The sequence below is a fragment of the Diadema antillarum genome, unplaced genomic scaffold (genome assembly GCF_040938485.1).
Source record: "Diadema antillarum isolate AM-2024a unplaced genomic scaffold, OU_Dant_1.0 seq00001575_RagTag, whole genome shotgun sequence".
NCBI classification, from domain to species: Eukaryota; Metazoa; Echinodermata; class Echinoidea; order Diadematoida; family Diadematidae; genus Diadema; species Diadema antillarum.
Window position 1 is genome coordinate 382,630 of NW_027272295.1, and position 27,864 is coordinate 410,493.

The 27,864-nt window shown below is 37.6% G+C and overlaps 1 protein-coding gene across 1 annotated transcript; it reads left to right on the forward strand.

The window, feature by feature from the left end:
- Positions 1-6,949: 6,949 nt before the first annotated feature.
- LOC139710846 (alpha-N-acetylgalactosaminide alpha-2,6-sialyltransferase 2-like) lies at positions 6,950-24,496 on the forward strand. Its single transcript, XM_071622767.1, has 8 exons — positions 6,950-7,252; positions 10,879-11,570; positions 12,286-12,457; positions 20,469-20,628; positions 21,040-21,148; positions 22,875-22,981; positions 23,277-23,389; positions 23,750-24,496. The coding sequence occupies exons 2-8, from the start codon at positions 10,968-10,970 to the stop codon at positions 23,959-23,961; spliced, it is 1,476 nt and encodes a 491-aa protein (XP_071478868.1). The 5' UTR covers positions 6,950-7,252; positions 10,879-10,967; the 3' UTR covers positions 23,962-24,496.
- The last annotated feature ends 3,368 nt before the right edge of the window (positions 24,497-27,864 follow it).

A 27,864-nucleotide genomic window follows, 5' to 3' on the forward strand; every position in this document is an offset into this window, starting at 1 on the left:
AATGATTGATTTAGACTCCTCAGCACAGCTGGTTGTTGAGCAGTTCTATATACATGGTCTAATTTCCAATTTCTCGTTTTTTCATATTTATTTTTCTCTCGTAGCTGCAGGCAACCACATTATCTTGTTGATGTTTTTCTCTTTCTTTTCTCTTTGTTTTGTGTATGTGTATGTGTGTGTGTGCGTGTGTGTGTGTGTGTGTTTGTGTGTGTGTGTGTGTGTGTGTGTGTGTGTGTGTGTGTGCATACGCATGTCTGTGGAGGTGCACTTGCGTGCGTGCCATGTAGGGTGTGTGTGAGTGTTCGTGTTTGACTTTTTTCCCCCTGGGGACCTACCCTCACAAGCATCTGCCTTTTTGTAGGTTCCCCCGCACATAATCTTAACTTATGGCCTTGTGACGTACTCGACATACGGACGGATTTAAATCCATTCTGAATCATACAGTATACAACACTTAAAGTCTGTAAACATTGAATTGTTTATTGCTATTCATTGATTTCAAGATAATATGTTACAAGATACTGGAAGTTACTGTGAAAACTTAAGAAATGAAAGTGAAGTGATATGAGCACTTTATTTCCATCGAACCCCTTGAATTTGATTCAGTGTTACGTTTTTTTCGTTCACTTCGCACTAACCCCCACGCAAATTCCCGCAAACGTTATAAACGCATTAAAGGGATCGTATAGTTTTGGTTGAGGCCTAACTTCAGGTATCCAAAAATTTTTTGTTTGTTGGTGAAATAATGAGAAACCTCGTGAAATATGAAAGAGCGTGTAATTCCAAGAGGGATTCAACATTTTGTTTGATGAAAATTGGTTCTGAAATGGCTGAGATATTCAATACAAAGCAATCCTGAAAGGTGGGACCCACATTTTATTATGATCGCTTTGTTTTACTTTGTTTTTGTATATACTCAGCCATTACAAAACCGATTTTCATCACATGAATTTTGAATTCCTTTCAGAATTGTATGCTCTTTAACATTTCAGAAAGTGGTTTCTGAGTATCTTGCAAAAAGTTGAAGGCTGAATCCTCTCCTCAACCGATACTATACCATCCCTTTAAAAACTGTCTAAAAGAATTTTTAAATATAATAGAATATCCTGATATCAAGTAGGTAAACTAACTCCAGCACTGCAAGCATAGCTATTTCTTTAGATAATCGATGTACAAATGTCAATAAATTATTTGTAAGGTATGAGGCATAGGTGTCTTATGCACAGTAGAAAGAATTATCGACTATGTTGTACACGTAAGTGACCATAATTACCTTTTAGGTAGGCCATGCAACTACATTATCATTGTAAGTCTCATAAAGACCGAAGAAGCGATATCCAACTATACAATAGCGCATATTGATTTCTTCCGCTTTGCTTCATACTATCCTTTATGGGTTGTGTATGCATACATATATTATATGTATACATATATGTGTGTGTGTGTGTGTGTGTATATATATATATATATATATATATATATATATATATATATATATATATATATTTATGTAAAAAAGTTCTCAGTTTCACCGTCAATGCGGGTATAGATTCTCTGCCCTCCTACACAAAATTGCACATCTGGGGTAAACGCCTCAGTGATAAATGTGTCTTCTGCCCGGGCACCACAGGCACTTTGCATCATATACTTTCAAACTGCCCAGTTTTTTTCTAGATAGATACGAGTGGCGTCATAACAACCTGCTGAGGTCTGTATCAAACATTTCTTGAAAATCTGTCCAACTGGACGATTTACACCGATCTAGAATGGCACTCAATCGCCGGGGGCACCATACCTCCCCATATTCTCACTACAAGTTTGCGCCCTGATTTAGTTATCATAAGGGCTTTTTACACTTGTAAATTTTTGCTTAGCCCCGGACCAACGGTGGGGCTAAGGGGGGGGGGGGGGGCTTAGCCCCATCGTTGGTCCGGGGCTAAGCAAAAATTTGTGCTGATGTGCTGATGTGCTGTATATTACATATTTTTATTCATCTAAGGGATTTTAATGGAATCAACTGTTTTTTTTTTATTCATTTCAAGGTATAACTGCCAAAAATTAGTTGTTACAGCTGTGTTACATGTATTTAACTTTTGAATCTAAGCTTGTTTTACACATGACATGTGCTTAGTATCGTTCTATATGTTTTGTTGTGAATACATGATATTTATTTTTACTCAAGATGTATTTTTCGCTTTTTACCATTATTTATGTATATGTATGTGGACCCCTATGGAAGCCTGCTCTGCTGATCATGGTGTTCCACCCCATGAAGTGGCAATAAATTTAATTCAATTCAATTCACATTAATGAGTCGAATGTTATACGCTCAATAGTGCTAGCACGTGTACCAAGTAAAACTGAATATAACTGCAGCGAGATGGTACAGAAAATGTAAACAATGATGTTCGAGTGAAGACACGTTGTCTACGTAGATCAAACGAATCCGCAGGTCAGAAGTAAATGGAGGACAAATACTCTGGATATCATGTTTGCTCTTTGAAAATTTTAAAGAGCCAGTCTCATCAGAAAGTAATCCTGACATTATTCATCAAACAAAGCCTTTCCCAGTTTTGCGCTGCTCTTGCAGAGATTCTGTCGTTATCATTATAAATCCTTCCGCAATGCCCACATTGATACACCGTGTGTAAAGAGGGAGGAGGTCATTGAATATTGGTATAAAGAGCACCTTATCCCGGGACCTTATCTCATCATAGAAAATACAGGGTTTGCATGGGCAGAAGTTGAAACCGGAGTCTCTCTAACCATTCCCTCCCCCTCCTATAGTTCCGATTCAGTTTCAGTTTGTCTATTTCTCCACTTGTACAATTAGGCCTATTGAAATCATTTATGTGACAAAATCAACAATGTTCACATCAAAATATAAACAGTGAATGGGAGTACTTAAAAGAAGTAGATAATAATAATTACGGGTATAATAGGATATAGTTTTACGTATACTATACACGGTTCATGTATATCTTAAGGGACTACTGTACAGTACTGGTTGAGGTAAGGATTCAGGTTTGTAATATTTTTGGCGAGACAATGAGAAACCTCTTATGAAATATGAAGGAGCATAAAATTTCAAGAAGGATTCAACATTTATTTGATGAAAATTGGCCTTGAAATGGCTGAGATATCAAAACAACTGAAAAGCGATCCTAACGAAATTGACAGGCCACTACTTTTATTATATGATCTCTTTGTTCTTCCTTGTTTTTAGATATCAGTCATTTCAAAACCGATTTTCATCAAATAAACTTTTGATTCCCCTAGAATTGTATGCTCTTTAACATTTCATAGAGTGGTTAAATATCTCGCAAAACGTTACAAGCTGAATCCTCACCTCAACCAGTACTGTACAGTCACAGCTTTTATGGTAGAGATAACGGCCTCTGCATTGGGCGATAATTATGGCATCTTATGACTCTCCTTTCTTTCTATCTGAAAGAACAAAACGTATAAACATACAAATTAATAACTGTAACTTCGAGTGTTTTCAATATCATTTTAGAGGACAACACAAAGGAAATATAACAAGGTAAGGAATTTAATCCTATAAAGCCCAAGGGGGGGGGGGACACATTGTGCCCCTACCATATTTTCGTTTGCCACTCCTACACCCTTAACCCGATTTCAACCAAATTTGGTGACTTTTCCTAAAATCTTATTGCGCACATTTTGATGTATAATTTAGCTATGTCCGATATTGCTGGTTGCCATGGCAACCGTAAACTGACAACCATGTTCGTCAGATTTTGCACGATTTTCTGTTCCAACTTCAGTTAACAATATAATAATGGATGAAAAGGGGGTTTTCTTGGCTGTAATTTGCTGAAGGACCAAAGGGTGAAGTAATTATAGTTGTGAATTACCCTGAAATGGTCTTCTTATTATTTCCTTTATTTTCTATATGACATACGCATCAAACAATAGATATAATAGAAATGAAATAAGAATAAAATACAGCATTTTCCAAAGACTACCCTTTTATTTTGTGTTATCTTCACACAAGCTTTGCCTGTAATATCATTCGTTTATCATATTACAATCTGCAAACTCAAAATTTCAATATTTTGGAAATATGAAATATGATACCAATATATGTATCCATTCCGAGCGACATATCATAGGTTTTTAATATTTCTTTATATTGTAATGAATAGCGCCCCCATATGTTGACCTTGAGAAATTTCAACCATAACAAATAGTGAAGGTTGACTTGCTTTTCCTTTGTGGTAAATATGAAAATGATTGATATAAAATAAAAAACATAGACATACTTGGGATAAAGAAATAAAAAGAAAAAACATTATTTTAGCGTATTTGTGACGATTTAACAAATCGTGGCGCAATCGCCGTCCGTCTCCATGTTTGGCCTCCGAGGCGATTACACTGTAATATACTGTTTCTCTACGCTCAGCCTGCGTTGTAGGCAATAGTGCCACGATAATGCTACGACGCTGCCACGTTTTTGCCGCTTTTCCAAGCCGACGAGACGCGCTGCTTTTGTGATCAAAGCGATCGTATTGCGATATTCGTACGCTTATCAAGACGTCGCTACAACAGTGATACGATCGGAGCGACAGTGATACGTTTACGCCGGGCTCATGTTACGATCTCGAGAGATCGGGGTAGGTTTCATGATTGAATTTCTTCAGGCAGATGCCAGTGTCAAACCAACATGGATATGCAGAATATGGTTTTACCCTTACATCTTAGCATTCTAGAACACACCAGTTAGAACCTGATGTGAAACTGCGCTATTAGTTAAGTCATCCATTCAATTAAAAGGGTGAAACATGTACTGGTGTATAATATTAAAGAACCGGCCTACGAGCAAACTACAAATTGTATCCTACAATGAGACAATTTGATGATGATTTACATTGTATGTGAAAAGATTACAACTGAATTTACTTTCATTGACTTGGAATGGTATATGACAAACAAACAATATATTTAGAAAACAGAGTAGATTCGTACTGAGTGTACGTGGAAAAAGGATTTTATACGTTTTTCTCCATGTCCACCTTCCTGGTCTGTGCAGTACTTTCTATCATTCATGGTTGGTTCCCGTTAAGTAATACTGTAAAAGTGGTCATTTTCATGGGCGCTTTCGGTGCGCTTGAGTTACGCCTAATGCGTTGCTACCCCGTCAGAGTTACGAATGTGGCGCTTTTAATGCGCTCGTGAGGCGATTTTGATACGCTCTAAAACCACGGCGACCTCGCTACGGAAGTTTTGGACATGTTCAAAACTTCCGTAGCGAGGTCGCCGACCATGGCGATGGTGGCGACCCTCCGCGCTTCTGAACCGCTCAAGATACGATGGAGAAGATTTAAAGCGATTAAGCCACGATCCGCCGCGCTTTGTCGATTTTTGGTGATCGTAGCGGAATCGCCGTCTAGTGAGATGGGGGTATTAATAGCACCAACACACCCATGCCGTTAACCTTTGACTTAGCATTGAATTCTATTACTATTTCGCCTCTCTGTTTGATTTTTTTTTAATTCTTTTTGTTTGTTCTTCCAATATCTGAAATGAAATAAACGATTGGTAAAACAAAAGTTAAAGAAACGAATAAACGACACCGTATCACATCAGCATTTATCATGACAAAATACGAGGGGGGGGGATCTGCTCAATATTCATGTATAACGATAATTACCCCAGCACAGAACAGAAGGTTTACCCTCTATATTTCATAAACCCCTCTGTTCGCATTGAAATGTCCTGTCGCTGTTTAATAGTTGGTCCGCGTGAAGACAAAGAGAACTCCCCTTTTAAAGGCATTATCTACCATTTGCAGATGAAACCAAAACCCAGCTTTATCGCTTCAAAATAGCTCTAAAAATGTGAGTTAGGGATAGAAACCAAACAACCAATTTAAGTCAAGTTAATCAGTATAATCAATGCTAAGTATTGTTCAATATACAAAATGTGAACAATAGTTGTAATAAAATTATTTTTGACTAAACCGTCTACAGTTATGGTTTATGAAGAAAAATAGTCATATCTTCTTATATTTTAGGCTCTATTGCAACAACAAAAAAACATGGTAGGGTGTTTTGTGATAGAACTGACCTACACAAATGCATCAGATGTGATAACTCAAACATTTTTTCAATCACTGCTCCCAATGGTAAACAATACCTTGTAAGAAATGAAAAACGCAACTTGAATACACATAAACACCGACACGACTGATCAATTAGAACGTGGACCAGCGGGGAAAAAAATCCACTTAGCTCTCGTCAGATATGATGATGGATAGCCTATCACTATATACTTCAGAAAAAAAAATCTGCCACTATGTTCAATCCATTCGACTGTAAAATTTTATACTAATATAGATAACAACAAATGTGTGTGTGTGTGTGTGTATGTGTGTGTGTGTGTGCGTGTGTGTGTGTGTGTGTGTGTGTGTGTGTGTGTATTTGTGTGAGAGAGAAAGCGTGTCGTGTGTATGTGATTGTGTGTGAGCGCATCTATGTACATTCTGGATTTCTTTTTTGCTTTTGTTTGTTTTTTGTTTGTTTGTTTTTAATGTCTTTTTTTTCTTGCTTTTGAAACCGGAAGAGCTCTGAAGTCGACATACTTGATGAGGGCCTATAAATACTCAAGTGACAATTATTATGTAACTCGAAACCCATGTTTGAGGACGGGTTCTACCTTTGCATCCCCCTATCAAGGTGGGTTTCATATTAGTTCGTCGCAGCGTCAGCAAATTTTCGTAATTCGATCAATTTCATATCAAAAGAGGATAACGGTGAATGAACAGGTGCAACACACAGCCACAACAGCTACCCTATAATTCATCAGTTCAGAGCACGTGCACGCCCCTCCCTCCCCCCCCCCCAAAAAAAAAAGCTGCGGAGTACTTGAAATTATGTCGAGTTTTTGTCGTCGAAACGTGGACATTCTCGTCAGTCGTGTACGCACAATCAAAGAGGTATGGTAGGATAGTACGGACAGACGCCTACACCATTACCAATAACTGTGTTGAATAACAGTTCTAAAATTTCGGGAAATCCGTCATGCTTTCAGCCAGTACAGATAGACAGTGCTGATATTGATAAGGTTGACAGTAAAAGAGAAAAGAAGCAAAATAAATCAGGGCAATCATATCTCCTTCGCGACGTACGTCAACATGGGTGAGTTTTCCAAGCGAAGGGATGTCGACAACGCAACGCATCATTTCAAGCTTGCTACACCAACATTTTTTTAGAAGCACGATTGCGAAATTGTAAGTACCTCTTTTCTCGTCAATTTCAAACACTCTTAATGACCATTAAGACTAAGCCACTTAAACTCATTCAGGTTTTTTTTTCGGTGATTTATGTTTTGATTGCTGTGAGTTAAGTCGTAGTTCCCTTTTCTTCTTTTTTCTTTCTTTATTTTTCTTCATTTATGTCATTCTGTCTCTCCCTCTCTCCCACTTGCAATCGATAATCAACCGGTTGATCGACAATGTCATAGATAATCATGAAATGAAAGCATTCACATTCAGCGTAATGCAGCTTAGCAACTCAATTTATTGATCTTGCGAATAACCTACTGAATGCTGCAGTCGCTATGAGTACAATCGCATGGCAACCAATTTCCATGCGATCTTCTTTACCTCAGTAAGGCAGGTTCTCTTTAAAAACTACAAACTGAATTAGACCATACTATTTTGATAAAGAGAATTGTGGGAAAGAGGGGAAAGTGAAAAAAAAGAAGAAATTCAATGATTTAAACAAAACATATGTTTTGCTTTCCTGTGCGATATGACTGAATTTCAATTTGCTTGTATATTTTTATTTTTGCTCAGTTTTGCACATTGGAACAGATAAAGAAATGTGTTCTCTCTTAGTTTCAAGTTGTGTTCAATTATTACAGCTATCATGTTTGAAGACAGCTGAATTTCCTTGGAACTGATGTATTTTTTTTTTCATTTTTATTGGAATCTTATACAAGAAAATATGAACATGGAAATGTGTTTACTTTCTTTCTTTTTTTGTTGCTGAGTGTATATACGTATATCTAATTCAAAAGAAGAAGTAAAACAAAAAAAAAATCATGAGCATGCGCGGCGTTATGACGACATTAAATTGCTTGAACGACTCCCCAACAAAATTGTTGTCTCTTTCATCCAGTACTTCATGCATATTTCTCATGGGTGTCTGCACAACCTCATAATCATTCCCTTCACATAGAATAATGTATGATTTACGGCTTAGACCTGGCTGTGAAACATGCAAATACTCACAATAGCGATATTGCCGCTATATATCCTGATTGATACTCAAACTGAACGATCATAATTAAACGTGTGCGAGGAAAAGCAGCACACTTATCATCTCTAAAACGCTGTCTTCTTTACCAATCCGAATTCGATAATATTGACACGTTCCAAGAACGCCCGAATGTGGACTTAAATATTAGCGCCTCCAAAATCGATATCGAAATCATCACACAGAAGATCAAAATAAATTTTGTCCGCGATCATATCATTCCTTCAGCATACCAATGAATGTTCGCCCTCACTTAAATTGATCCACTAATGAGAGAGATAGCGGTTGTGTTCACACACAAACCAATTAACTTCTATTGAAAGTTTAAATCCCGACTTACAGTGGCTCTGTTCATATGTTCACCCATGTGCGAGGCACAAACACGAACTCCTTGTGCTTTCGGAAGTCCACTTTGCTTTTTTTCCTTCTGCTTTCTAGTTTCCATAGTTCTTATTCAATGTGTTCAAAATCATCTTTTCAATTTGTTCCCAAGGCCGCCATTTGAGATTAAGGGATAACCAATTATTGTTTTAAAGTGCATCGTCCAGTCGACTGAAAAGTATTTCAAATCATTGATATTCAAAATTCTGTCATTATTACAGTATGATTTTAGTCACGTTTTAGAAAAAATATACTGATACTATGTTATCACAATGTAAAGATTGAACCTTTAATTGAATGTTATTTCCAATAAGTTACAGGTAAGCATGTTCAGCTCATGTTCACGTTGTTAAACAATAAAAATCAAGCATTGACTCGAAGTGCAAATATCATCAGTTAGTGTCGATATAACAGTGGTAGTGTTAAAGTGCCCCTATGCCACAACGTTTTGGTGCTTAAAGCGCTATGTGACGTTATAGACTTTACCCTGGTCAATTGAGTCAAACCCCCCACATGATATAGATATTATACGATGCTTTCACTCTTGTGTAGTACACAGAATCTATGTTTGGAAAGGGCGTGTGTGCTGTTAGGGACATTTATATACATATAGAATCAACGGCGGTTTTGAGATTCATTGCAGTCAGTTTAGGTTGTAAGGCCTGTTTGTTTTCACTGTTTGTTATGCCCATCCACCATATTTCTTTCATTATTGTTATAGAATTTTTTTTATCCTTTTGATTATTCTTGCCATGGTTACAAACATCATACTTGCTGCAGCCCCTTTCGCAAGCATGATCAATTCCCCTCAACTATTTTAGAAGAACGCGCATGTAATAACCATATGAATAAATGATTGTCCCGTAATTTGCATTTCTATGCTATATAAACTCCAAGTTTTCTGCTTACCAAAGGGAAATCTAAGCATTTAGAAAGAATAGAGCGATGTCAGTCCAGAAAGATACATTTTTGCATGACTAAACTTGAATTTATTCGTTTTCAAAGAATGAATACTTCTTGTGATGTGATATCCAATGAACACTGGGCCCTGTTGCATGGAATTTGAAATCAAACATAAGTCAGAATATCAAACATAATTAGGAATACTTTATTCTGATTTGCTGATACCGACTTATGTTTGATTTTCTGACTTAGATATGTTGGATTGCACCTACTTATGCAATAGGGCCATGGAAGAATTGCGTTTCGTTTTGATTATTAGAGGTTAGGTCCTGGTCACACAGAGCGAAAACCGGTCGCCAACCATTTTATGGAATCTAAGACCTCTGAAATCACTGGTCAGTGGTCGGCAGTAGGTTGTCACAGGTCGTAAAAAAGTTTTTTTTTTTTTTTGGAGTTGGAAAATGGTTGTAAAAAAATTTCGGCAACAACTGCAAACTGGTTGCTAACCCTTTAGGACTGGTCTGCAGTGGTGTCACACTCTTTGCATGTTTAGTAGGCAACCAGTTGCAACCAGTTGCTGACCAATTGCCGACCACATAAAGACTGATCGTAGACCATTTCCCAAGTGGTTGCCAACCAGATTGCACTTAATAATAATTTCTGCTGAAAACATTTTTTTAGAGCGTCTACGTTCACATGCGTCGGCATTAAATGTAATCCTGAAGTAATGTTGCCGAGCCCGGAATGAAAATCAGCAAACTATCGGCGGGCCAATTTCTAGTGGTCGTCATTAAGTCGCCTACCATTAGCCGACCAGTTGAAGACCCTTTGCAAGCCTTTCTGCCAGCATGCACAGTCGCCTATCATCATTCTGTTGTTGTTCGCAACGCGTTCGCAAAGCGTTCAACCTGTAATCAAATGGTTTACACATGGTCAGCAACCTTTTGGCAATCGGACGATATTCGGTCAGCAACAAGTCGATGAGTGGTTGTCCATGGTCGCCACAAACTTTTGGTTGCTGGAGTCTACGCGTATGTGTAACAGGTGCACGTCACGAGTTCGACACCCGGGAATTATACAGCCCACGAGTCATAGAGCGCATTCACGAGTTCGACACTAAGCAAACAAGGCGCACGAGTTCGACAATTAATTATAAACAACCAAAGCCCACGAGACTGGTTAAGACCCATGACGCATTACGTCAAACTCGTGGGCCGTATTTACTAATAAGGGTTGAACTCGTGGGCCTTTTTGTGGACCTTCTGTAGGAACGAAATAAACGAGTTTCATTATTTCTCCCCTTCCTCTTCAGATCCTGAGAACACCAGTCTCCATGTGGAATCTGAAAGTCAGCTTGTTGCTACCAATCAGCATATCTCAATAAAACAGCTATCCATCAGCATGCACCCCAAACCTTGCCGGATACCCGTCACGCGCATCCCGATGTATGTTGCGCTCACCGGTGTTAGTTTATACGTTCTTGTGACCCTGGTTGGAATGACCTTCAATGAGAGGGTCTTCTCAGCGCGCAACGTACACAAGAAGTTTTATGTTCTGTCGAGGGATGCCTTGCAGACTTTGAGGAATGCCAGCGGGGCAGTTGAATCAATGCGACACGAGCTCATGGTAGGTCGAGACCGAAACTCCAGCTCTCCCGTAACCGTGTATGACCGTGAGTCCGGGTCAGACAAAGGCGTTCCACTAGAAACGCTTCTGCAACACGTCGCGGAGAGGTGGAACGACACGGGTAGGGGACGGGACGGTCAAGCTGAATTCCACGAGGCAATGAGCGTCATAAGGAGACTTGTGGCCGAAAGGAATGGGTCAAGTGGGCAGCGTCAAAGCGAAGCCACCTCGCACCGGCAGCAATTGATACTCGAACGCCAACGACAGGAGGACATGTTACGGCAACTTCCCTTGGAGGAACCAAGGTTCCCCAGCAACATTGATAATGTCCCCGTCAATAAACTGCCATTCCTCAAAGACACATCGCTTCCTAAATCTGTAAGCGGCAGTGATGAATTATGTATGTTACAGTCGACATCTGACCATCCAACAGCTTACTACTAATTTATACTTGTAAATGCTGGTACTATCTACAACTATACTATAGTCTCCTACTACCATACTTTTACTACTACTACTACACCACTACTCGACTGTTACTATACCAATGCTGCTGCTGCTGCTACTACTACTACTACTACTACTGATACTACTATACTACGACTACTACTAGTACTACTTACTACTTACATTATGTAAAATTGCTTCGGTGCTATGGGCCTAGTTGTACATACTTTACTTGTACAAGTGCTATAGTGCTATAATTGCTCCTGCAACTCTCCTTTAGTATGAAACTATACATAGTAAAATTCCGTACTAAGATGAAGATAATCACGCTTCCACATAATATCAGTTATAATCATGATTTACATGGACACGCAGATGATAACAAAACTAGAACTAATATCGACGATGGATGAAAACAGAGATTATGACAAAGATAAAGCGATATTGTGAGCAGCTATTCTTCAGGTTTACTGGTGATGATAAAAACCATAAGAGTATAAGGTACTAGTAAATGATAAGATCCAATATTGATTGTAGTAAAGAAAAACATGATAATAATCACGTATACGTACAAATTGTTTTAAAAAGAGCAATGCCGAAAGTTTGAAGGAATGACATGATGTTACTTCCAATTTACATATCATAGACGTGCCCAAAGACTCTTCGATCAATTAGCAGAACTTCAAGATGGTTCGGCGAGAGATTCATGGAAGACATCAAACTATTTTCAGACTATGACGATATACGGGGTTATCAGAACTTCCACAAACTGCAACATTACCGCTTACCATTCGGCTACAGAGGAGTCGATAGGAAACGTGAGTAATATTCTTTCCATGTACATGTATAGTGTTAAGCAATGTGTGACGTTTCCGTGGTTGTCAGTATGTTAGCATGATTACCGATCATCCATAGTAATAATGTAATAGCAACACATATAATAGACATGCGGTCTTTCTAATCATATTCAAATAAAACTTTAATACCATAAAAGAAAAATTATTGTTAGTTCTTTTTCAAGCGACATTGCAAAAATCCAAGCAGTCCATTAAAAATAAATTACCTTCAAAGTAAGCATGATGGTGTGGCATTTAACTTCAAACATCTGCTGTGAATTGAGCGAATTAAGAAACAAAATCACAGTATGGCACATCTTATATTTACACGCAGCCAAATCGATGGTAACACGACCCAGTGGCGACATGCATTACATCATTGGCCAGGTTACTGCATTGTTTGTTCACTGAATACACGTTCTGCGTACCACCGTATGGTAATCGATGATGTTTGCTGTTAACATACACCATTTTTTAATTTCTGCCGTCACGAAAGTCGACGTGCACTTAAAGGAAATAACATTAGCGCTTATATACAGTTTATATCCACGTTTTTGGAAGCTACTAATCTGTTATGTGCTTCTTGAATTGTGTTTTTGCTTTTGATGAAACTTCTTGAGTCGTTCTGCAGGGATAGTGTTCTAAACAAACGATAAAAATCTATTAAATCGCGGAAAACCATCGAATGGCAAGGTCGAACTTCAACCCTTAGAGGATTCAAATCACAAGTACATTAATCATGACAATATAGATGCATGAACTAATGAAAAGACTCATCAACTAAGATCTACAAAATGCGTGATTTACAACAAGTAGTGTGCGAATGATCTCAAACATAGGTATAGTTTTCTTGTTTATAACTGTTCACACCTTGAATTCTAGCTCACAACAATCATAATGACCCTATCTTGATGAGTTTAAGGGCCAATGCAAGGCAAATGTATATTGACATGTGTTGATTCATATCATGCCCTCGGCATAACGTATAACTTATGTAGCCAAAAGAATATCTAAATATGTGTCATGTATTTTAACATTATTTTTTCTATCATTAGGTGATCTGAGTACCCTCTCGGATCACCTCCTGTATCTGTACTGATTCTTTATTCTCCTTTCTTTATTTCTCCCCAAAAGTTGTGCAGAGGTTAGCTCAGAAAGTCCTCTGCCTATCAATTTCAAAATTATACCATATCATGTCCCAAAGACGACATATCTAGTTTTTATTTAGATTATTGCTGTACTTGGTATACGCCATTAAGAAATCTTCCAAAACAAAGATTCTGTCACTAACATCATCTGTCAATCTCTGTAGTAAAGTACTAACATGATTAACAAAAGACAGTTCATTTGGATGTCCCTGAACGGAGCATAATATTGCATGCGTTTCCATGATTGTTGATGATCATAGATTAACAAGACACATTGCCATGATTGCAGGGAAACTATCAGTGATAATTCACATAGCATGTCATTGACAAAATTTTTGTTCGAAAGGTTTTTGTGGGCTTATCTAAGTAATCTGAAGAAAAGCAAAATTGAAAATTATCCTAAATACCGATATGGCACATTAGTCTGGTAGGAATGGGGGGTCCCCATGCACCCCCCGAACACATTTTTTTAACTTACTTTTTTGTAACCCTTAGGGTGTCTAGTTAATGGGGGTCATTGGCGGCCATCTTGGCAGCCATCTTGGATTTTCAGGGAAAATCATTATCTTCCATAACTTTTGAACTACACAGCATAAAATTATAAAGAAAGCATTTCTTCAGGGTAAACGTGACACGAGGAATCGATTGCAATGGTTATTGACGTGATTAAAGCAAGTCTGAAACAAGAAAAGCCTAAAATATGCAAATTTCGGTGTCATTTTCACCGAAAAATACCTAAATAGTTTAACTTTTGAATTACACAACATACAGGGACAAATAAAACAGTAATTCAGAGTTAATATGGCATGAGGAATCATTTGAGAGAGTTATTTACATGATTAAAGCAAGTTACATACAAGAAAAGTCCAAACATGTGAGGAAAACGAGTGTCGTTTACTCTAGAAATATTCCCAAGTATAGTCTATATTATACATATATACATGACAATTTCATATCTCCTAAGAGTAAACTAACGTCTTTTTCTTAACAGTCTGGTAGGAATGGGGGATGGGGGGTCCCATGCACCCTCCTTTTTGTATCCCTTAGGGTGTCTATTTGATTCTTTTTGTCTCCAAGTGAAAATCATGTTGCATGGGGGTCATTGGCAGCCATCTTGGATTTACGAGGAAAATCATTAATTTCTATAACCTTTGAACTTTCCAACATACAAGGACAAATAAATAATTTCTCCCGGGTAAATTTGGCATGAGGAATAGATTGACATTGTTATTTACATGATTAAAGCAATTATGATACGTGAAAAATCCAAACATGCGAATAAAAAACAGTGTTGTTTGCTCTGCCCAAATAGTCCATATACCTACATGACAATATACCTCATATGATTGACTAACCACTAAAGTCTTAATAGTCTTGTAGGAATGGGGGATCCTCATGCACCCTAAATTTTTGTATTCCTTATGGTGTCTATTTGATGATTTTTTTTGTTTTGTTTCCAAGTAAAAATCGTGTCGGGGGGGGGGGGGGGGTCATTGGCGGCCATTTTTGATTTGAGAGGAAAATCAGTAAATTCTGTAACTTTTGAATTTCACAACATACAGGGATAAATATAACATTTCCTTCAGGGTAACTGTATCATGAGGAATCGATTGAGATGGTTATTTATATGACTAAAGCAAGTTTGATACAAAAAGTCCAAAATACGAAAAATTTGGTGTCATTTACACTGTAGAGTACCCAAAATCCGTATACATACGTGACAAACTACTTCACAAAAGTGACTTGGCACTTTGTCTTTAGATCATAGCTCAAATATGGTGTTTTGTATATAAAAAAAAAATGCAACGATGCAACTCCAAGCATTTTGACGCCTCACTTGTTGAAATCAAATGAAAAATGTAAGCACGATGGCAATTCATATGCAGATACCCCTAAAAAAGCAGATCGAAAGAGGTGAACATACAAATTTTGATTACAACATGTGAAAGTGACTAATCGACAAAATTCAAACCTAAAATGTCATTGAACACTTTTTGTGTGCATCTTCTATTTCATATAATTTTGTATTTGAAGAGTTTGAGTAAGTGTATTTTCATAAAGGAAATCATTTTACCAAAATGCTCTGTCGGTTTCACCAATTTAGGTGTCAGATTGTTATCATTAAAACTTATTTAAGATTAAGCTAAAATGGTTCATTCAAAAGTATTTGTTTAAAGCCTTCCTGTCTGAAAACAAACATATGAAAATCACTTGACAGTCAGAAATCCTCTCTCTCTTTCTATGACTTTAATTTGTCTAACATATTCTTAATTCTCATCCTATGCAATTATACAAACCACAGATTCGGTAAGCGATAATATGTTAGCTTTTGGTTTTACACTTCTGGTAATTTCCAGTCATCATCAAAACGATCATTGTAATCAATGTCTGGCTCCTCCTCTTCATCCTCCTCCGTCTACGGAGTAACTTTCTGAAGCAAGTCAATGAGGGAAGTGGAAAGGATAGGGCCACTTGACCACACCGGATCCATGATACCGAAGGCTGTCTTATGCCACCTTTGTCCAGGATTAAAGAGGTAGCGCACCAGAAGATTGGCTAGTCAGATCGCTTGAAGATGGCAAGGTGGTACCCATGGTTCACACATTGAAAGTGTGAAATAAGGTTGCCTCTGCCAGGTGGGAGCAAGGAGAAATCCACCTTGGATTTGGTCATCAGTTGCTCGCCCTCTCCCACCATCTGTTTCAGCATGATGCTGCGAACGCCATTATAATAGACTTCTCCCGGGCCTCGCTATACATTTTAGGCATGTGAATGCTTCAATGTCATCTGTCACCTCTGGCTCCACAGACCACCCATCACCAAGATTTGTGAGGAAAAAAAACCACTCAACTTGGCATATTGTAAAGTCATATGCGAAGATTTTAGTAGTGTTTATTATAATATAATACTGAGCAACTTATTAGATTTCAGTAAAATACTTCTGAAATCATGATATCAAACAACTCTCACCTGAATGCTATGTGGTATATGGGGTGGCTTTTGTAGATTCTTTAGGGGTCCAACTTTTCCAATACCCATTAAGGCACTTTAATTGTTACATCTTCCCCGGTAAACAAATACAGTCCAGGTATTTTGGTATACAGTATATGAGCTCCCGTTGATTCTATATAAATGCAAGTTAATTGACATTGACAACCTGGCAATACGTGACAGTCCGTTTATTAAGAAAGATACTAATATACATTGTAGAATGGATTAAGCATGGATCAAGGGGATCAAGAAAATGTGTGTCTGGATTCCTCACCAAAGCTACCTTGTACCCAAGCTTAGCAGCGCACTTGAGGTAGAGCACGACCCTGGTGTCCGTCTCCTTCTACTGGTTAGACAGTCACTCATGGATATCGCGCCATTGTCTCTTGGAACATAATCATTGTGTAAACAAAAGGAATGTAACAGAAATCACATTCTCTGAAGCTTAAGTGATTCCTGTTACATTCTTTTTGTTCACCTTATTATTCATCCCAGGAGACAATAAGCTCTATCCATGAGCTGCCGTCTAACCGTCACCCTCACTATCCTCCTTGATAAATGGACTGTCGAGCATTGCCAGATTGTGAATGTCGTTGAACTGGCATACAGAATCAAAGGGAGCTGGCTACTGTACCACAATACTTGGACGACATGTGTTTACAGGGGAAGATGTAACAAGTGCCTTCAAGAGTAGGGGCAAAGTCGGACCCCTAAAGAATCTACAAAGCCACCCCACGTACCATACAGCATTCGGGAGAGAGTAGTTTGACATTATAATCTCTGCAATATTTTACTGAAATGTGGTAGATTGTTCAATATTACATTATATTGAACACTGCTGAAATCTTACAACATGACTTTAAAATGTGCCAATGTTTTTTGTCCCCCACGTAAACCTTGGAGATGGGTGGTCTGTAGAGCCAATAAGAGGTGACAGAAGACATTGGAGCATTCACATGCCTAATGTATGACCATAAGAGGTGGAGAAGTCTATTTACAAAAGCATCATCCAAAGCAGATGATGGGAGAGGGCGAACAATGACGACAAACTCCAATGTGGATTTCTTCATGCTCATATACACCTTGCAGAGACAACCTTATCCCACACATTAAATGTGTGACCCATCGCCTTGCCATCTTAAAGAGAGCTGACCAACCAATCTTCTGGTGCTCTGTATATGACTCCTTTGATTCTGGACAAGGATGGCAGAAGGTAGCCTTTATTATGATGGAGCCAGTGTGGTCAAGTGGCCCTATCTTTCCGACTTCCCTCATTGACTTCTTCAGAAAATTACTGAGGAAATGAAGGAGGATGAAGAAGAAGAGCCAAACATTGATTACAATGATCGTTTTGATGATGACTACCAGTATAGAAATTAAAGAAGTGTGAAATTAAAACCTGATATATCGCATAACCGCTTCTGTGGTTTGTACAGTTACACAGGATGAGCATTCAGAGTACTTTTTAAGAAAAGTGAAGTCATATTGTGTTACTTTATATTTTTTCAATATACGTTAATTCCATACTTCATGAAAAGCATATACACATGTCACAGATGTTAAAATATATAGATGATGACTGGCGGCGGAGGGAACATACCCAATGTTCCACCCGAAGGGTCTGAAATGCTATTGAGGGAGGTTATAAGTGCAGTGCGGTCCTAGGCCTTAATTCTGTCATTTGTCACGTGGAAATGTTTTCCCATGGGAGAACATTACAAGAATGTTTGCCCATGGGCGAACATAACGAATGTACTTCCATCACGTGACTGCGTTCAGCCAATTACTAATCGGTATGTGACTAACCCTTTCAAAATATCATTATGTCTTTTGATAATAGCTTGAATATTGCATCTTGTATCAGATACTTTTAACAGAATTCGAAAGGAAACTTAATTCCAATCAATGTGAATTTGAATTGAATGCATACAGGATGTAAGCACAAAAGCGATTCATATGCAAATATTTCTAAATTAAAGTAGCAGCAATCCACATTGATATACAGTTCCTATTCACAGGCTAGATTTCCGGCTGTCAAATGAAATGTTTCTCTTTTTGTTTTCGGACAATAAACTTTAAACAAATACATATGAATGAACTGCTTTTTTAACCTGGGAATAAATGAAACCATTTTGGCATCTAAATTTTTGAAATCGGCTCGACATTTTGACACAGTGATTGTTTCCTTGAATATATCCCAACTCAAACTCGTTTTAAATATAAAATGAAACGAAATTGAATGCGCACAAAGAGTGTTAAATTTCAGTTCAAGTTTTATCTTTGTCCATTAGTCACTTTTAAGTGTTGTGATCAACATTATTATCATGTGTCACCTCTTTTTAAGGATATTTGCATATGAATTATCACAGTGCTTACATTCTTATTTCTATTCAAGTGAGGGGTGACAATGCTTGAAATTAATTTTTTCTTCAGATTCTATTTAATGTTTTTGATACAAAACAAAAAAGGCCTATTTGGGCAATGATCTAAAGACAGAGTTGTTAGTCACTTTTGTGAGGTATGCAATTTGTCATGTACATTTGTATGTAGCATGAAATATTTGGGCCATTTCCAGAGTAACAGCACTTAATTTTTCATTTTTGGGACATTTCTTGTATCAAATTTGCTTTCATCATGTAAATGACAATCTCAATTGATTCCTCATGCTGTGTTTCGTCTGAAGAAATGTTTTATTTGTCCCTTTATGTTGTGTATAGTTCAAAAGTTGAACTATTTGGGTACTTTTCAGTGTAACCAATACAGAATTTTTCATATTTTGGACTTTTCTTGTATCAAGCATTTTTTAATCATGTAAATAACCATCTCAATCGATTCCTCATGTCACATTTACCCTGAAAAAATGTTTTATTTTTCCTTGTATGTTGCAAACTTCAAAACTTATACAAACTAATGATTTTCCTCGCAAATCCAAGATGGCTGCCAACGACCCCCATGTGACACAATTTTTACTTGGAGACAAAAAAAAAATCAAATAGACACCCTAAGGGATACAAAAAGGAGGGTGCACGCCCCCCCCTTTCCTACCAGACTGTTAAGAAAAAGAGGTAAGTTTACTCTTAGGAGGTATGAGGTTGTCATGTATATATGTATATAGACTACTTGCGAATATTTCTAGAGTAAACGACACTGGTTTTCCTCGCATGTTTGGACTTTTCTTGTATGTAACTTACTTTAATCATGTAAATAACTCTCTCAAACGATTCATCATGCCGTATTAACTCTGAATTACTGTTTTATTTGTCCCTGTATGTTGTGTAATTCAAAAGTTAAGATATTTGGGTAGTTTTCGGTGAAAATGACACCAAAATTTGGATGTTTTTAGGCTTTTCTTGTTTCAGACTTGCTTTAATCATGTAAATAACCATTGCAATCGATTTCTTGTGTCATGTTTACCCTGCAGAAGTGCTTTATTTATAATTTTATGCTGTGTAGTTCAAAAGTTATGGAAGATAATGATTTTCCCTGAAAATCCAAGATGGCTGCCAAGATGGCCGCCAATGACCCCCATGGGACACGATTTTTTCTTGGGAACAAAAAAATTCATTAACTAGACACCCTAAGGGTTACAAAAAAGTAATTTAAAAAAATGTGTTCGGGGGGTGCATGGGGACCCCCCATTCCTACCAGACTACATGACACTAGATATTTTGTAGCCACATATGAGAGATAATGAGGGTAGGCCTATTATAGATCGATACCAGTCAATCTTGCATAATCCCTTTAACCGACTGCATGACGTAACCGGATGCTACGAAATTTTATACGAAATAACTATATCATCTCAGAAGCAGTGGGTTTAATGACTTTACTGTGTTTACTATATGGCTCTTCAGAATTGGCTGCTATGACCACGAACAGCAACTTCACCAACCTGCCTCTCTTCCTTCTTGAAGAACGCCCTCAGTGTCTACGGTGTGCTGTCGTTGGTTCTGGAGGGATCCTCAATGGATCCAATGTGGGCGTGGAAATTGACAGTCACGATCTTGTATTCAGGTAATGATTTCGCTGCTTTTCTGAGGCCTACTGCGGGGAGCGACAAATCAAGTATGTAATGATAATGCTTTAATATTGCATCATGATGTTAACTGTATTCATTCCTGGCAGAAATTGAGGGACGACAGTGAACTCCCCCCCCCCCCAAAAAAAAAGAACCCCCCACACACGCACACACACCTCCACACACACAAACCTATACATACAGGTACACGCAGTAAATTTCAAAAGTAGTGTGAAAATACTTTTTCTCTAAGGTTTTTTTTTTCCATCTCTTGTAAGCTTATGTAATCATTGGCTTAAGAAATTATATTTCTTGAAATGTTTTTTTTGTTCATCTCTGCCAGTAAAAAAGATATTATACTCAGTTTCTCTCCTTTTTTACCCCCATTCCCTCTCTCTTCTCTCAAGATTGAACCGAGGCTTAGCCGGCAAGCGTTTTGCAAAAGATGTCGGTGAAAAGACGAGCGTCTACGTATTTTTTCCAGAGTCTTTGTATCCAAGTGCGGTAAAGGACAAGGTTTGCCTTTCTACTCATTGTTCTTGTTGAGGAAATGAAAAATTATAAAAACTACGCATTGATTTATTGACACATCAACAAATGGAACTGATCGTTTAATTTCATTTATTATATATATATATGTATAAAGAGTTTGTTCGCCAAATCCGATAAGTCCATTTTTGTAGATTTTGAAGTATGGTCTCTGTCATAAAGTACAAAATAATACCTTTTAAATGATATATTGGTCACTACATACAAAGGTACATTTTTGAAGTTTTGTTCAAAAGAAGCAAAAATTTTCTTATTATTCTCTTTATCTTTCTCGACCTTTAATCACAAATATCTCCATTTGGCAACTATGGACTTATCGGTTTTTGCGAACAAACTCTTCATCGATATATATATATATATATATATATATATATATATATATATATATATCTTGGAACTTTCCACGTGTTGGACTTCGAATGTTGTAATTATAAGAAGAACGAGTCTCAAATACGCCATGGATCCAACAAGAAGGTTTTTTTTATTACAAAATTTTCAGCCTGCCTCAGGCCTTCGTCAGTGTAGTGCACATGCTGAGGCAGGCTGAAAATTTTGTGATAAAAAAAAAACACCTTCTTGTTGGATCCATGGCGTATTTGAGACTCGTTCTTCTTGTATATTCATATACATATATATATATATATATATATATATATATATATATATATATATATATATATACATATTATTGTAGTTGCTCCGCGTACTGGCAGTACTAGAAATAGCAATAATAATGTCACAACAGTGGAATGCATTAAATGCCAATCTTGATTTTAATGAACAATCCGAATTTTCGAGGATCCTTCCTCTTCAGTCATCCCTGATGAAGAGGAAGGATCCTCGAAAATTCGGATTATTTATTAAAATCAAGATTATGTCATATATTATTATATATATATATATATATATATATATATATATATCACAGACCAACGAAAAAACAATTTCTTAAAGGGAAATGAAACCCAAATATGTGTACATTAAGTCACAAGTGAATGCAGAAATATCGAGTTATAGATGATATCAAGGAATATGTAGTTTGAGAAAAATCGGACAATTCGTTCAAAAGTTATAAATTACTATATAGGGTCAGTAGCGCCATGGCTGGATAAAAGACTATAATAATTCTTGCTGTCACAAGTGGACAAAGACAAATAGAAATAAAAGGAGAATTCAATATATTTTCATTTTTCTGTAGCATAATGAAAGATCGCTGGGTATTACATGCGCCTCTTTCCGAAGGCAGGGGGAATAATATTACTGTGAACGTCATCAACAAGTGAAGGGAATGCATGAAAAGTGAAAAGTGAAATTTTGTGGAACTTTTGCAGAGGAAAAAATATATTCGAACGCGTTTCATACTGCACACCTTTTTCTGATAGGTGAACAGTAACGCAGATGATAACTACCAAACACTGATAGCAAGCAAACACACAGAACAGATACTTATGCTCAGTATTTATACGTCATTATTAGTACTCAAGTCGTTATATCATTTTTATGATACGGGTGTATCTTTCTTTGCAGTAAAGTATATACAAAGTAATAGAATTATTATTGTCTGCCCGGTTAATAACGTGATAAGGAAGAAAGCAAATTTAACAAAAATTCATGATTCGATTGAGTCCATCGAATTTCATCGTCATTATAGCAATGTTTCGTTAAAGTTTTCTTTCTTTTTCGTTTGTTTCAGGACACACTCGCCGTGTTCGCCATGTTTAAGCAATACGATGTGGATTATGCTGAGCACATGGTTAGAGAGATTCCCCCTCCTCTGTTCAAAACATCTTCACGCAATTAGTAAGTTTTGAAAAACATGATGTATTCAAGTTTCCTTTTTTAAAGATTTTATTATCATTTTATGGCACACTGCATACTACTAAGTACTCCTATCAAAAATAAAAGATAAAACCAAAAAAAAAAAAAACCCAACCATTGCTTCTTTTTGTTGTAAATACGAAAAAGAGCTTTTCGTAAGTATGTCACCCAAATATCATGAATGTAATATCATATTCATCCATAACGACTTATCGAGTGCGTATAGAACTACATTACTATGGTTTAAAACGTCTTTTCATGCTAATTTGCTGCCTAGTACCCTACCCAAACCACCGGTTTCTGCCTCCAGACTCAAGCTCCTCCATCCTGACTTCGCGCGCTACGTCTTCACACGGTTTCTGAACGGTAAATCCTTCAGACCCACAACAGGTGAGGTATATACCCGGGGTATACATTGGTCAGTTGTTGGTTAATCAATAGTGGTTAGTGATCAAGGTTATCTCGGTCAATTGGCATGATACACGAATGCAATATGAGATAAAATGATATGATATGATATGATATGATATGATATGATATGATATGATATGATATATGATATATGATTTGATATGATATATGATATGATATGATATGATATGATGTATTATATGATAATGATATGATTTTATGATATGATATGATATGATATAATATGATATGATATCAATATAGTAAAGGTGTGTGCATGACTATAACATCGAAAAAAGTTACATTTCTATAAATCTGCTTTTCATACTCTTTTAATAGGTGCCTTAGTGACATTGTTAGCCATTCATATTTGTGACGAAGTCACTCTCTACGGCTTTGGCTACGACCCTCGTTTCACGCTACATTTCTACGACCATGCATTCGTCAAGCACACGAAGGCTTCGACGGGCGCGCACGATGTCGACAACGAGCGCGAATTGTGGAAGAAAATGCACGAAGAGGGCATCATCAGACTCTACAGGAGAGACTGATGACGTCATCTAACGCGTGACATCACAATGCGATGCTTACTGAGGCGTTGCCCGTGATTGTTCATCGCGGGGGAGGGATGAATTGAGTCCATTTAATTAATTATACGTTGTGGTGATCGTTTTCGTCACCGCTGCCCCTCTCATATCTCTAAATATTATTCTCTCTCCCTCATAGTCTTTTTATCTAAACTTCTCACTTCTGCCTGTGTGCCAAGTGTTTTTATCGAGTGTCTTTTTTTTTGTAAATATGAATATAAATATATGTGAAAAAATATGACAAGATTAAATTAGTTGGCATTCTACTGAATAATGATATGTATATATATAAAAGAAAACCGCCAACAACAAGAGTACTTTGGTATCGTGTATGAGTGTAAGCAAAATATCTGTTGCTGACTTCCATCAAAAACACATGGCTTCGGCGCCACGTTTTGGCATTTGATGGCAATAATTCATTTCAGTTTTAAAGATCAAGCCCATATCAGTCGCACAAAACTAAATTTTTACACCTTAAGGAGTATATTGAAAAGTTCCTTTTCAATCGAATTGAACTTTTTGACAGAAACATGCTCATTTTAAGCAGTCCCATACAGTAAACTCTTCGTGTTGAAAGTATTTTGAGAAAATGGAGAAATCAGGTGAGGAAAAATGAGTTCTGTTCCAAAAGTTGCTAAATCCGGCGGGATCCAATTGGAGACCAGTGTGCATGCTTTAATGTACTTTGACCTCTGAGTAATGCTAGGCTGGTTAGTTTTCTAAGTTATGTATAGCTTCCCAGATTACCCATATATAAAATATAACATGATTGTTAGCTGAGAATCTTCTATGCCTATGAATTCTTCGGAAAGATGAAGAAATCAGGAGGAGAATTGTAGAGATATTACATCATCCAAGAAAAAGACATGAAGTCACAGAAACTCGAGACACAGAAACTAAAACACCAATTACATGCTGTACATCACCGTGCTAAAAGTTTTGTTCAAAGCTGCTCAGTCCCCAAATTCCCCAAAATATAAATTCTTCAAAATTCAATGTATATGCATGGAGATTTTTTTGGCACATCTTCTTTATCCCATTATGTGATACTCCCCTTGTACGTAAAGTCTTTTGCATGAAAGCACCTCGATGATTGCAAAATAAAAATCCAGGTTTTTCTCCTTTAAGATGTATTTGAGGCTGCGTTTATCTAACTTGAGAGAGAGAATCACGTTTCAAAACGCGTTTGGAACGGTGTTTGCAAACGTGGTTTGAAATGCGATTCTCGGGGAGCCGCGTTTATCTAACCATCATACAATCGCGATTCGAGTGGTGCCACTGCACAGCTGCTTTGCGCCGTTTGACCCGGGAAGTAAAGGTCAACTGCATACCACCAAACATGCCTCCTCAGTCACACACAAATAATGGGTAGAGAGCACAACCGGAAACAGCTGGGATTTGACCATGAGATATAAACGCGTTTCAAAACGGCATTGCATTTATCTACTCACAGAACGGCGATCGTGATCTCACACGCGTTTTAAAACGCCCTTTGAAAGGCGTTTCAAAACGGCGTTTCTAAACGCGTTTGAAAACAGGGTTGCGTTTCATGCCTCAAACGCGTTTAGGATCGTGATTCTGCCTCAGATTTTTTTTAGATAAACGCAGCCTTAGCCTATTTTGGAAATGAACTCTTCATATTATAGGAGAGACAATTCTAATCCACTCGATCACATGGATTGTTGGTAGTTCACGAAGTACTAGGTGTTTCAAAAAACATTTCCCACTTTTGATTCTTAATAATTCATAAAGTATATATCAGATAATATTGTCATTGATATGAGTGATAGCTGAATACTGTACAATTTGGTTGAAGGTGGTTTAAATATGAAAGCATAAATCGGTTTCATGAAATCCATGATTAATTTCACAGTTAGGTTCCAGATTTTGCTCTATTTTCAACCGTCTGTACAAAATTTCACTTTGCACAGGGGTCAATGGGTGTGTATGGGAGTGTGTGGTTAACACCCTGACAATGGTCCTGAACAATGGCCAGGGTTTGAATGCTTCATTATTTATTCATGAGAAATTCCACTATCACAACTAGTCTTTATTCAGCCTCTGGCAGTATCTGTGTAAAGTCAAACACCTGCCGATACTGTCTTTGAGTGGCGACAGTCCTCTCCCTACCAAGCCCCTGGGAGCCGGGGGTGCTGGGGGTGCTGCAGCACCCCTGACTTTTTGCAGCAGGGGGGCGTAGCACCCCTATGAAAAATAAAAGTTGGGGGTGCTTCTGCACCCCCAACTTTTGTCTTTTTTACAGGGAAAATTGTTTGTTTCTTTTTTATAGAAAACTGTCCAAATATCCCACCCAAAGTGTGCATCAAATCACTGAATTTCATTTCTGAAAATGTAAAAGCTCCATAGCGTGGGAGGCGTGTCCCCCTCCCACACAGAACAAGCTTATATAAGCACAGAGCACTATTTAAGCATTCCCATTGTCCCTGGATATTTACTTTTCTTACTTTTTGTTGATTTTTTTCAAATATGCTACCTGAAGGGCTCACTAGATTGCTGAATTTCAATTCTAAAAAAGCAGAAGTTCCTTCATTTAGGGGGAGGGTACCCCCTCCAGGGTAGCGTCGATGGAGGGGGGGGGGGGGGGGGAAAGCAAACATTGCCAAGATGTGGATTTTTTTTTTAAACTGTCCCAATCTTTTACCCAAAGTGTGCACCAGTCAATTCTGAAAATGCGAAATCTCCGTCGTGTTAGATGGAAATATCCCTTGCCACGATATTTTCCTGTCTATTCTACAGTATTCCTCTCTATATTTGTAATGCTGAAAATGTTGATAAGTTTAAGTCATTGTTGAAAACTTATCTGTTTACTCAACTTTAATTCTGTTGTTTTGTTGCTGTTGTTATATTGTAATATGTACATGTATATAATGCTGTATTCTATTTCAATGTCATACTTCTTTTTTTCCGGATCGATGAGCTTAGAAACATCAGTATTAAGCGCTATATAAATGTTATTCATTATCATTATCATTATCATTATTATTCAAAAGCTCCCTCGTATGCAGGGGTGCGGGGCAGTTGCCATAATAATAATTACCCCCTCCCCCATACTTTTCGGGATGTCAGAGATTTTCTTGCTTTTTTGACGGAAAACTGACAAATGTTTTACCGAAACTATGCAAGGAATTGTTGCAGTTCAATTCTGAAAAGACAATATCTCTCTCGCGTGGGAGGGGGATAGCCCTCCCCCGTTTATCCTTTCCCGTGGATTTAGTACGTGTCTTTAGATTGACATATTTCCGAATGATTATTTCATCAAAGTCATAAAAAGATCTGTCATTTCAGTTCAAAAAATTCAAAAGTTCCCTCGTGTGGGAATAATACCCTCCTTTCATTTAGGCATTAACCACTTCCCCGCTTAGTTCCCCTCCATAGACTTTGTTGCAGTACACTTCGGGTATTGATAATTTCCCAAATTCCATCAAAAAATTGTTTCCAGAAAATGACACATGAATTCCAAAAATGCCACAGTGAGTTTCCTCGTATTAACTGGCATCAATCCTGGAATAAAAATATTGGGTGGGGGCTGTGCAAACACATCACTTTACACCCACCCTCTCCATCCCCCTACCCCCCCCCCCAAATAAAAAGATCCCCACGATCTTGCTAACTGTCCAGATATTTCACCAAAAGTGCACCATATTGTTTGATTTCAATTCTGAAAATGGAAAATGTCCCTAGCGTGGGAGGGATACCCCCTCCCACACCCTACCCCGTTAGGCCAACTTCTATACACTTATTGTATAGACTTATGAGATTGACACTTTCGGAATATTTCATCAAAAAGTGCGCACCAGATCTGTCACCGAAAGTTCTTTAATTTCGGAAAGGGGATGTCCTCTTTCA